The sequence below is a fragment of the Hypomesus nipponensis genome, chromosome 8 (assembly GCF_054491055.1).
Source record: "Hypomesus nipponensis isolate SF chromosome 8, ASM5449105v1, whole genome shotgun sequence".
NCBI classification, from domain to species: Eukaryota; Metazoa; Chordata; class Actinopteri; order Osmeriformes; family Osmeridae; genus Hypomesus; species Hypomesus nipponensis.
In genome coordinates, this window is record NC_140368.1 from 9637949 (window position 1) to 9649761 (window position 11813).

Below are 11813 nucleotides of genomic sequence, written 5' to 3' on the forward strand. Positions count from 1 at the left end.
ACTCGGCTAGACTCAATTCAGCACTTGTTCATAGAGGGGAATCTTTATATACCACAAGAAACAGCAAAGGTAAGTGTATAAAAACAATCCTACATGTTCAACAAGGTAGCTTAGGGCCTAATATGTTTGTTGCCAAACAGACATAAAAAGCGTAAAAAGAGTTTATTCGGTGGTTTGTGAGCTCTAAGCTAGTTAAGTAAATTAACTATTTGTTTATTTATCACGAATACATTGTTACAGAGAAACTTCTGTGTTGCTATGAGTCAGAACAAATTAAACCTGTCCCGTGCACCGAACATATCTGTCACTAGGGTTTGCGTAGCCTATCCATAGTTCTGTTGATGTAAAGTTGACTGCCGGAGGAAGTGTATTAAGGCATACATAGGTGTTTGAGAGGTGATAAATAGCAAACGCATTTTTACACTTTACAAAGTTTTTTACTTCACTTTGGTAAAAGTTATTTCTGACTCAGGTGCGCAACGCATTTAAAGCAGATTGGTTAACACATACGCATATTTTTTTCAGTTATCGTATGATGAACCGACGGTAGGCCATGGTGTGTACATGTCCCACAATTAAAATGCTACCCATCTACGCTGCGTTGCAGGCAAAGAGAGAAGTACTATATATAGCCTACCGTAACCAGCCCATACATCTGATTATGCCTGTGTGGTTGTATGGCACATCGCACAAAACAGAGCAGGCCAACCCTCACTCATGGATCTAGCAGCTGATTATATACCCAGCATCTGAAGAATGCTGTTTAGAAGTTATAATGAGACAGAGATCTGCAGTCCCTGGTTCTATAAAGAGGTTGAGTGGTTGTGGATTCAAAAATGGTATGGGGCGTGCTGATTTTGACTGAGTCATGTTAAAGTGAGAAATTGCAGCCATAAATGAGCTTTGAAACAAGCTTCAAATGCTTACAAGTAGCAAGAAACATCCTTGAACCGTCCCTGGTAACAGCCTAGCGCAGCACTATTAAGAGGCTGTGATGGATTGGAAAAGGAAGCTGTTAGGTGAGCGCACCAATAATTCGCAAATGTCCTGTGCGGTTCATGGAGTATTTGGGGGTTTGAGGGTCGAGCGCCACGCTGTGCATGTGTCTGTAATCACCTGTGAAATGGCTGTTAGGGCCCTCAGGGAGAGGAGGGGTCTCGAGGGAATACAGCTGTACTGCCTGGATAAATGGAGGAGATAGAGATAGAGAGAGAGAGAGAGAGAGAGAGAGAGAGAGAGAGAGAGAGAATAAGGTGACAGCTCGCAAGCTGGTAGGGATGACAGGCGGGTAGACAGGGCCGGTTGAAAGACTGCCTAATGCAAACTGGCAGATTACATGATGGAAAGGGAAAGATATTCCACATGAAGTCAAACAACCTGTGTCCCCTGATTGGCTATATCTCAGCACATTGCTCGACTGTTCTGTTCAAATGCTTAATTTTCAATACGCCTTAGCACATTTATATATATTTTTAACCACAAGGACTGATCTGTCCAGATGCTCAGCATTGAGGGAACATGCTTTGTGGGTGGCTTTTGGTACTGAATAGAAAGTCAGTGTTCTACTGGTATCTCAGTATTTGACCGAAAACCCATGGTGACACTTGGTCTTGTCAAGGGGCAGACAAGCCTAGTCTGCAGGATTGGTTTAGGATAGTACAGTATGGAGTTATTGGCAGTGGTTATAGGACATTTAAGAGTCCTTTTGGAAAACAGCTGTGAAATGTGAAGTTGTTAACTGTTACTCTAATTTATTGACCTATGCTGTTGGCTCAATTCTATTCTCAAGAACGTGATTTCCTATGATAGATATGATGTTTAATGTCAGTTTTGCAGGTTAAGTGGCAGTGTAACAGCAATCCGTGGTAAAAACCTGGCTGTCAGTCGGACGATTTATGAGTGAGCAGTTCCCATGCCCACTTCAGTCCTGCCTGAACCCTCCTCTCCCAGGGCCTGTAGTCAGTTACTGCCTGGTTGTAACATTTTACTGCCTGTTTACTAGACCACTGGAGTGGTGAACATGGGGTGTGTGTGTGTGTGTATGTGTGTGTGTGGGGGGGGTTATGAGCAAATCTGGCCCCCCTCCACTCTCCCCAGCATCACCTCTCTTCATGCTGCTGCTGTTGCTGTATGTGTTCATGCTAACCTGCTGGTGCCTCTGAGCGCTCTGGTGTTAACCTCTCGGTTAGAGACGTTTCCAAGTAGCAGGAAGGTTGCTAGTTGGACTTCCAGACTGTAAAACCGCAACTGTCAGAGTTTGGATCAGACCATCGGAGCATCAAGGGCGTGTGTGTTTGGGTGTGTGTGTGTGTGTGTGTGGGGGGGGGTGATTAGTGCACCTGTTTCTGAATGTTTGAATGATTGTGTTTGTGCGTTGAATATTTGATCTTGTCTGTATATCATTCTGTATGTGTGAGAAGCTCTGCCCTGTCCCTCAAAGCCCCAGCCAGCCTTGTTCAAGCGGCTGCCTGTTTATTTTGCTGTTGCATCCTCCAGCCTCTCTGCTTACATTGTTTTTTACCCCAGCTCTGGCCTGCGGTTGGCATGGCAAGGTTTGTCGGTGGAATGAAAGTGGGAAAAACACCACCGAAAACACCGACCACATGTCTCAAAGCATAACGCAAATATCCTCAGGCTCACCAAGAACATTTTTACAAGAGATGGCGCAGGAGTGAAAAAGTAAAAAAAAATTAAAAGAGGAGGCAATGTTGGGATTTGACAGGCGACAGTCTTGTTTTCAAAGCTAAGGGGCGGACTGCAGCCACAAAACCATTCATCCAGACACATGCTGGGTTGTTTATAGCAGTCTTATGTTCATTATTCAGTCTGCCTGACATCTCCATACGCACGTCTATCTCACACTCAGCAGAAACACGTAAAGTGGAGAGTCAGAACATCGTGACTTCGGACAGTTTGAAGCAGCGAGTTAGATCTGTGACACACACAAAAAAAGGCTAAATATTGCACTTGACTTTGGGGACATATTTGTGTGGCTTGTGTTAGAAGTTTGGTTTTCTCATGGAGAAGACTGGTTCCTTTAAAGCCACTTGCTGCAGTAGACTTGTAGATGTCTTACTCTTGGCATCTCACTGACAACCTAATTAATTTCACATGCTACTGCATGTAAGAGCACAAAGTAATGAACTCTCCCCAAGAGATAAATGTGACATTTTGAGGTCTGGTGTGACAAGAGAAACTCCCTAAATGCTTCTTTCTTCTCCTCAACTGACTTCAGCTCCACACAGGATAATGGGTGTTTTTCTTCTCAAAGATGTCTCATGCCCTCCTAAAATCTCATGCCTTCCTAGCATTCAGTGTTCTGAAGTCCAAGCCCTCATTACTTGGTGTATCTGGGAAATAGTATGCTAGCAGTTTGTGCAAAGATTTTTTTGTCTGAATTGTCAAAGACTTGAGTGCCAATGAAAACATGTAGCTCAACATCCCAACTGTCAGCAGTTCCTGTCAAGCTAGGACTGGGGCAAGACTTCTGAGCTTAAATATTCTCAGTGAAAATGTTTTCTTGTTCTCAATACTCTCTGGTTCAGTACAATGCCTTTCATGGACCTAGATACTAACTATGAGTTAACTCGCAGTTGTGTTTAGCAAAGTGGCAGAATATTGAATTGGAGATAATTTGCCAGTTCAATTCCTGCTTTGTATGTTACTTTGGATAAAAGTGGTTGTTAAATGAATATATTACCATTATTATTTTCCAAACCAGGGGGCTGAGCTAGACTGAGCTGGGCTGGATTGAGCTGGACTGGGCCTGCTGTTAGATCACCATGGGGTGGACAGTGAACCTGCTGACTGTGCTGCTGCTGTCATCCTGTCTACAGGCCATAGAGGAGGAGGATATCAGAGCTGGTATCGTACCGGCCTGGACCTGGCCTCATCTGTGCTTGCTGTTAAAAACAATCATCTCATTTACCCCTCAGACATTATTAGAAGCTTGAGTCATTATCTTGCAGTTGACTGCCTGCCTGCTTGTGTGTGTGTGTGCATGTGTGACTGTGTGTGTGTGCGCGTACGTGTGTGCTTGTGTGTCTGTGTGGCCATACGCGTGTGTGTGTGTGGACCAGGTTGCAGCACAGCCGTGAATGACCTGGTGTACATCATCGATGGCTCCTGGAGTGTGGGTTCCACAGACTTTGACACGGCCAAGCACTGGCTGGTCAACATCACCAGTGGCTTCGACATCAGCTCCCACTACTCCCAGGTAAGAGAGAGAGGGGGGAGAGAGACGGGGGGAGATAGAGAGAGAGAGGGGGGAATTAGAGGGAGAGAGAGGGGGGAGATAGAGAGAGAGAGGGGGGAGTTAGAGGGGGGAGTTAGAGGGAGAGAGAGGGGGGAGATAGAGGGAGGAGATAGAGAGAGAAAGAAAGTGAAAAAGTGCGACGGTAAGAAAGAGCGTAGATACTTCACACACTCCAATTCACTCACTCACCCTCATCACACACACACACACACTCACAGACAGACAGAGACAGAGAGAGAGACTGAGTCGGGCTTGCTTCCAGGTGGCAGTGGTCCAGTACAGTGACACCCCTCGTCTGGAGATCCCGCTGGGCAAACACCAGGGCGGTCCTGACCTCATCCAGGCCATCCAGAACATCAAGTACCTGGGAGGAAACACACAGGTCAGGAGCCAGTCGACACCCTCCCACACCACACACACCACACACCACACACCACACACCACACACCACAGACACGCACACATTCATTCGGATTCCCCTCCCGTGCCAGACGGGCCGGGCCATCAAGTTCGCCGTGGACCACGTGTTCCCCTCGTCCCGGCGCCTCAGCGCCGTCAAGAACCGCATCGCCGTGGTGGTGACGGACGGCAAGTCCCAGGACGACGTGGTGGACGCCAGTGTGGAGGCGCGGGCGCAGGGCATCACCGTGTTCGCCGTGGGAGTGGGCACTGAGATCACCACCTCGGAGCTGGTGGCCATCGCCAACAAGCCGGCGCCCGCCTACGTCCTGTACGCCGAGGACTACACGAACATCGACCGCATCAGGGAGTCCATGGAGCAGAAGCTGTGTGAGGGTGAGTGGGGACGCAAATATCTCCCATAAGTACTTGAATATGCACACACACAGGTGTGTGTGTGTGTACTGTGATAGTTTGTGTGTCTGAGTGTGTGTATACTATGTGTGTGTGTGTGTGTGGGTGGGAAGCCACAGGCCCTGTAGCCAGACCCTGGGACCTGTGGCATGGTGGCTGGATAGCTTTGAGCAGGGAGCAGATGTTAATATTCACGTCACTGCCAAACACACCCTTAAGCAGTAGGAAGCATTATTGAACCACTCACTGCTGGAAAATGTGTCAACAACAGCCAAGTTAGAAACGAGTGAAAACGTATTCACAACGGGCGAAGAAAAAATAATGACTTATTTATGCGACGTTGATGTCGAAAGTTACTTAGTTATGCTGCTGTTTTGTGTGGAGGAATTTCTTCGAACTTTAGTCTCGGCCCTCATTAGCTGCAGAGTCCCCAGACAAGGCTGTTGCAAATGCACTACAGAGGAGCAGCTGTTAGAAAAGCCTGCATTAGTGCCCACTCATCCGTAATGAACTCCTTCTCTTTCTTTCTTTCTTTCTTTCTTTCTTTCTTTCTTTCTTTCTTTCTTTCTTTCTTTCTTTCTTTCTTTCTTTCTTTCTTTCTTTCTTTCTTTCTCTCTCTCTCTCTCTCTCTCTCTCTCTCTCTCTCTCTCTCTCTCTCTCTCTCTCTCTCTCTCTGTCTCTTTCTTTCTCTCTCTCTCCTCCCCCCCCACCAGAGTCGGTGTGTCCCACGCGTATCCCGGTGGCGTCTCGTGACGAGAAGGGCTTTGAACTGATGCTGGGCATGAACATCCACCTAAAGGCCAAGAAGACTCCAGGTTCTCTGGCTTCGGAGGCCGCGTACTCCCTGACCAGCGCCGTGGACATCACCGAGAACACCAGGTGGGTGGATGACTGTAGCAGAGGTGGTTCGAGGACAGTGCTGGAGGAAGGACACCTGGGGTATTGTATAACAGTATGTGACGCAGACAACTGAGTCATGTACTTTCTATTGTGGACTTGTTCATATATATTAACACAGAAAACCGTGCTGTCTGGGTGAAATACCAAATTGTCACTTAGACTTCTTTGTTGGTATTCACATATTGTGTTCTCTTAGTGTGACTGTGTAAGTATCTATACATACAAAGGACTTTGGGTTAGGGTCAGGGTCATCTTTAGCTTTGCAATGCGTCTCTGTGAAGCTTCAAAACATCCTGAAGATTTCCAATGCTGAGGCCACTGTCTGTCACATGTTTGTACCCTTCACAAACCAAACAACAACAGCCTTAAGTCCAGTAGTGGAACACTTGACGGGGAAGTATTCCTGGCAGTCAGAGGGGAAACATTGGCATGGTGAACTCACACCACACCTAGCTGAAACACCCTTGGGGCTTCACAAAGGTCGATTATACACAACCATTTGACCCTTTTGGTTTGAGTTTTGATTTACCGTGACTTTCAACGCTTCAGTGGAGCAGGATGTAGTGACCAGCTGTCACACAACAGGCCCTGTGTCTTCTACACATTCTCATTCTACTGCTTGTTCCAGTTGAAAGTGTCCCCACCATAATACACCGATGTTCTAACGCCTCATAACAAGTGAATGAATGAGGAAACACGGCCCACAGTGTGAGCCTGCATCTTCCCCCCCACTCCCCCCCTCCTCCCCCCCCCCCCCCCCCAGGGACATCTTCCCCGAGGGTCTCCCGCCGTCCTACGTGTTCGTGGCCACGCTCCGTCTGCGCGGCGGCGGCGCGGCGGGCCGGCAGCAGGTGGACCTGTGGAGGGTGCTCTCCAAAGACGGCGAGACCCAGGCCGCCGTGACGCTGGACGGCCGGGACAAGACCGTCACCTTCACCACCACCAGCACCTCTCACCTGGAGCAGACGGTCACTCTCACCGCCCCCGGCTTTGAGGTAGAGGGAAGGACGTGTGTGTGGTCGTGTGCGTGTTGGTTTGTGTGTACCTGTTTGTGTGCGTGTTCGACCGGGAGTGTGTCAGTAAAGTACTTGCGGGGAGAAACTTTCTTGCACGAGAGAGAGAATGAATCTGTCAGATCGAATCAATAGCTGCTCCTTGTCTAATCAGGTCAGTGAACAGGATAGTCAAAGGTCCTGGAGGACCGCACAGTTTAGCCTGCAAACACACTTCCCTCTCCTCTCAGAGCCAGCCACCGCGCACTCACACGGCCTTGTGGGAGAACCAGGAGGATTTGAAGAAAACGTTTCCTTTTTCGGGCCACGCCTTTGTAAGAGGTGGAAAGGAGCCGCTGGCGATTGGACACCTGGAAGCTCTCGCTGCTGTTTCCATGGTAGCAGCATCACCGTTTCCCCGCTAGCCGTGGCTGTGTTTCCAGTGGGAACTGTCGGGATGCTTCTCCACTGAATGTTCCATCGCTGTCGATTCTGATTGGAGCGTCTCGGTTGGTGCGTGCGTGAAGCCTGCTGAAATCAAATGTATGAGTGTGTTTTTGTGTGTGTGTGTGGGGGGGGGGAGGGATCAATGCCATTGACAAAGACACAGGGAGAGCACAACCTAACAGCAAAACGCCATCATGGTCATGTGTTCACACCATCTCCCCTCCATGTTCTCGTACTCGGGGCACGTCCAGGTGTATGGACCGGCAGTATATCACAGCACACTGTCCTAGCCCAGCGAATAGGCAACCTCCCCTCCCCTTCCTCTCTGTGGTTAGCTGTTCAAACAGAAAGCTCGTACTCGGAAAAAGTATCCCTCTGCCATCTCCCCACCCTGGCACTGCAGCAAACCCAGCCTGGCATCCCTGGCACCACAACCAGCGGCCAGCGCGCCGCAATTCATCCCTTCCCTGAATGCGACTGATTGATAATTACATGGTTCCTCCCTTGGCACTTGAGAGTGGGAACATGGACAAAGGGTCCAGCTGTAAAGGAGGTCGTTACACCAGCAGTTCGTAGTAAAAACCCACCGCCTGAGAATTACACATTCATGTTGTTGACATCAAAGCCTGCCCCGCCCTGCCCACGCCCACTTGGCGTCGGTCTGTTCTGATTGGACTGTGTGGGCTACCGTACAGGCTCTCTTTGACGGAGGCTGGCACCAGCTGAAGGTGCTCGTGAGGCCGCGCCAGGTCACCGGTTTCGTAGACGACCAGCAGATCCAGGAAGCGGCGCTGGAGACGGCGGAGCCCATCTACATCAACGGGAAGACGCAGATCGCCAAGAGGACGGGGACGGAGGCTTCCGTAGCGGTGGGTGACAGCGCTGTGCTTGTTGTTGTCCTGTGGTTCCTCGAACCACTGCCGCACGGGTTCTGGGCTGGGCCTTGTACCGTGGGCTGAGCTGCAGAACCCTGCAAGAACCTGACTTGACTTGGGCTGTGTCAGCGGTAAAACAAAGTCTTACAGATTCCTTTTGTTGGTATCGTTCTCCTCTGTTGCCCAGGTGGAACTTCAGAAACTGCGTCTGTACTGCGACCCCCACCAGAGTGAGAGAGAGACCGCCTGTGAGATCTACTCTGTGGTAAGACTGCAAAGACCACCGTTGTCTGACAACTTGTGTGGATACCCGTGGACGCGGTCTCGCTCGAAACGAATGTAACTTTCCCAGGCATTAAAATGTAACGAAAAGGAACGACCAAATGACACTACTGGAGGTGTAACGGCTGCAACGTCCCCTGGCAGTTACGAGTGTGTGTTTGAAGAGGTTCTACATGAGCTTTAATTATCCTCGACGACAGCCGTCTCACCCTCCCAGCGCTCTAACACCTCCCAAATAAGATCTTAACGTAGAGGAACCGAGATATCATCTTGACATGGAGTACTATCTCATTTACAGTAGGCGTCTGGTTATCTCAACAGACAATTAACACATCCCTCCTCTCTCCCTCTCTTTCCTCTTCTCCCTCTGGCTCTCGCAGGATGACGAGAGGGTAAGTGTTGCCTTTCTTCCATCATGAAACGGGCCTGGGTTTTAATCCTCCGCCTTCTGTACTTCTGTGTAGTGGACATGGTTTGGTGAGCCGCCATTTTACCCGGATGAGTTGGCTCGGCAATAAACGCCCTCCATTGAAAGTTGGCATCTACCGTGTGTGTCGCTGAAGCTAGCACTCAGACAGCCAAGCCCAGGTTTCAGTCATGTCGGATTACTCCAGTGAGCCTGTGCGCGCGCAGCACCGATTCAGCCATCTCTGTGTTTCTGCAGTGCCCCCTGAACCGCACAGCTTCTGAGGAGGAGGAGGAGTGTGACTGCTCTACCGCCCCCCCCGGGCCCCCCGGCCCCCCCGGCCCCCCAGGCCCCCCAGGCCCCATGGTACTGCTGACGTGCCTCTGCTCTATCCCCCTACTGCCGACACACCACTCACAACATGACAGCTTGTTGTAGAACGGACACACTGATTATTCTCTTTTTTTTGTCTCTTTTTTTAAACTCTTTCCTCTCTCTCTCTCTCTCTCTCTCTCTCTCTCTCTCTGTCTCTCTCTCTGACACACACACACACACACACACACACACACACACATTCCTCAGCGTTTGGCAGAGATCTTCTAGACTGTTTAGTCTGTGACCTCAGAGCAGTTTTGACACGGGAGCTCTAAAGGTTTCATTGATCAATGACAGGCCTCTGATTTATGACCCTGTGTCTATGTTAGAGATGTGTTTAGGAGACCTGTACAGCAGCCACTGTTAAACAGGCTACCTATTGTTACTGTACTATTTATTTGAAAGACCTTAAAGGAAAAAGGGACAGGTCATTCAGCTATGCTACTTCGAGGGAGTGAATACAACTGGTTGGATCAACCTAAATCATGGGGCCTGGCCTTCAATATCAGCTGCCCAAATGTGTTGAATTCACTCGGTCATTGTATTGTAGGTTTGGCGATGCTAGACTTGTTGTTCACGTGTTGGAGAGGTCTACAGAGTGGGTGATGGGTGATTGGTGATGGGCTGTGATTGGTGATGGGCTGTGATTATTGATGGGCTGTGATTGGTGATGGGCTGTGATTATTGATGGGCTGTGATTGGTTGTGTCCTACAGGGTTTTGGAGGGGAGAAGGGAAGAGCAGGCCCCCCTGGTCCTGATGGTAAGCCTGTGAGTACACACCCATGCCTCCTGAACGCACACACACACACAGATTTTTCAAAGAGAACCTCACGTTACCTTATGTATACACGACTGAAGCATGTGTGTCTGTGTGTGTGTCTGTGTGTCTTTGTGTGTGTGTGTGTGTCTCCCTCAGGGGAACCAGGGGGAGTCAGGTGTGTCAGGAGAGCCTGGCTTCCCAGGGGAGAAGGTGAGACATCTACAGCACATTCACAACATCCGCCACGCCCATTTAACACAAGCCTGTGCAGCGCATCCACGGTACAGTGTGTTTATCCTGTGGTCATGTCGGTTGATACAGGGAGATCTCGGCCCTCCAGGACTGAAGGGAGAGGCTGGTCTGACGGGCTGGAAGGTAAGATGCTCCTCATGTTGTTTGGCTACTGGACATGTTCCCCAGTGTCTTCGAAAGTCTCTGAGCCAGTCTTTTATTAGCCTCTAGTCGTCTGGGTTTTCGTAGTCAGTCAACGGAGGTGCGCCAGTACTTTGTCTGCCCCCGGGAGTAAGCAGAGCCTTCATAAGTTCCTGTACCTTCAATACGAATATGTTTCTCTCTGTCCAGGGAGAGAGGGGGGAGCCGGGATTACCAGGTCAACAAGGCCCTCCAGGACCCATGGTAAGACATGTCTGATATGAGTAGCTAGTGTGTCTGTCAACCAGTCAGTCAACCATTGAGCGAACCAGTCAGCTCAGAACATTTTGACCGAATGCTCTCGGCCTTGTGTGCTAGGCAGCTAGCTAGCTAACCCTTCTTTAGAGGGTGGGGCAGATTGTCAGAGCCCCACAGCCTATACTGGTAACCCCATCCAGCCTCTGTCTCTCAAACCACAATGGACCTCTCTGTATAACAGGCCTGGTCGGGTCGGGCTTGGGTGCTTGGTGCTGAAGCCTGGATGAAGCCTCAACCAGATGCTTGTGGGCACAGCAGACTCACTTATGCACGCTCACAAGCACGCACACACACACATACACACACACACACACACAGAGTTGTGGAGGGCAGGCCCCAGGAAAGCCGATGGGTAGGAAGGATTTATTTTCTCCTGTAGCATTTATAAACACCAGACATTTGAAGAGGAGGAGGAAAGAGTATAGTAAATAATACGGCCAAAAGCTTGGACTTTGATTTCATCAATGCTTCATTGTGTGTCTGCGATGTGTGTGTGTGTGTGTGTGTGTAAGAGAGACAGACAGACAGAGAGAGAGAGAGAGAGAAACTTTGTCTTTTTAGTCAGACTGTGTGTGTGTGTGTGTGTGTGTGTGTGTGCAAGCGTACATGCATTTGATTGGAGAGGGAGTATTGAAATGTCCTTTGTTTCCCCAGGGTCCTGCAGCCTCACGGCTCAACCTCGGGGCGGCTGTAGGAATGCCCGGGAAAAAGGTAAAGAGATGAGTAAAAAAACGATGTGTTCAAACGTGTCAAAGGAGATGATGAAAACGCCTGAAATGCCTGATGTCCACACAGGGACTTCCTGGGGAGAAAGGAGGAGTGGGACTTGCTGGAGAGATGGGACCAAAGGTAAGACACTGTCCTTCTGTCCTGACACCGACCCACCAATCAGCAGTCATTGGAGAGTTTATGAATGAGAAACGTTTGTCCGATGTCAAACGTATAAAGGTGATAGGTATGTAGTTGAATATATGCAGTATGGAGCAGAGCAGAACAAAGAACCGTACGGACAGAACA

At 49.4% G+C, this 11813-nt stretch overlaps 1 protein-coding gene and 1 long non-coding RNA gene across 2 annotated transcripts; both read left to right on the forward strand.

The window, feature by feature from the left end:
- The first annotated feature begins 3782 nt into the window (after positions 1 to 3782).
- LOC146275071 (collagen alpha-1(XXI) chain-like) lies at positions 3783 to 8983 on the forward strand. Its single transcript, XM_084703324.1, has 9 exons — positions 3783 to 3864; positions 4080 to 4216; positions 4518 to 4637; positions 4747 to 5050; positions 5782 to 5947; positions 6732 to 6963; positions 8103 to 8276; positions 8470 to 8547; positions 8945 to 8983. Exons 1-9 carry the CDS (start codon positions 3783 to 3785, stop codon positions 8981 to 8983), a joined length of 1332 nt encoding a protein of 443 aa, XP_084559450.1.
- A 1715-nt stretch (positions 8984 to 10698) lies between these two features.
- LOC146275072 (uncharacterized) lies at positions 10699 to 11645 on the forward strand. Its single transcript, XR_014766332.1, has 3 exons — positions 10699 to 10742; positions 11451 to 11507; positions 11592 to 11645. It is a non-coding gene; the product is annotated as an uncharacterized LOC146275072 (long non-coding RNA).
- The last annotated feature ends 168 nt before the right edge of the window (positions 11646 to 11813 follow it).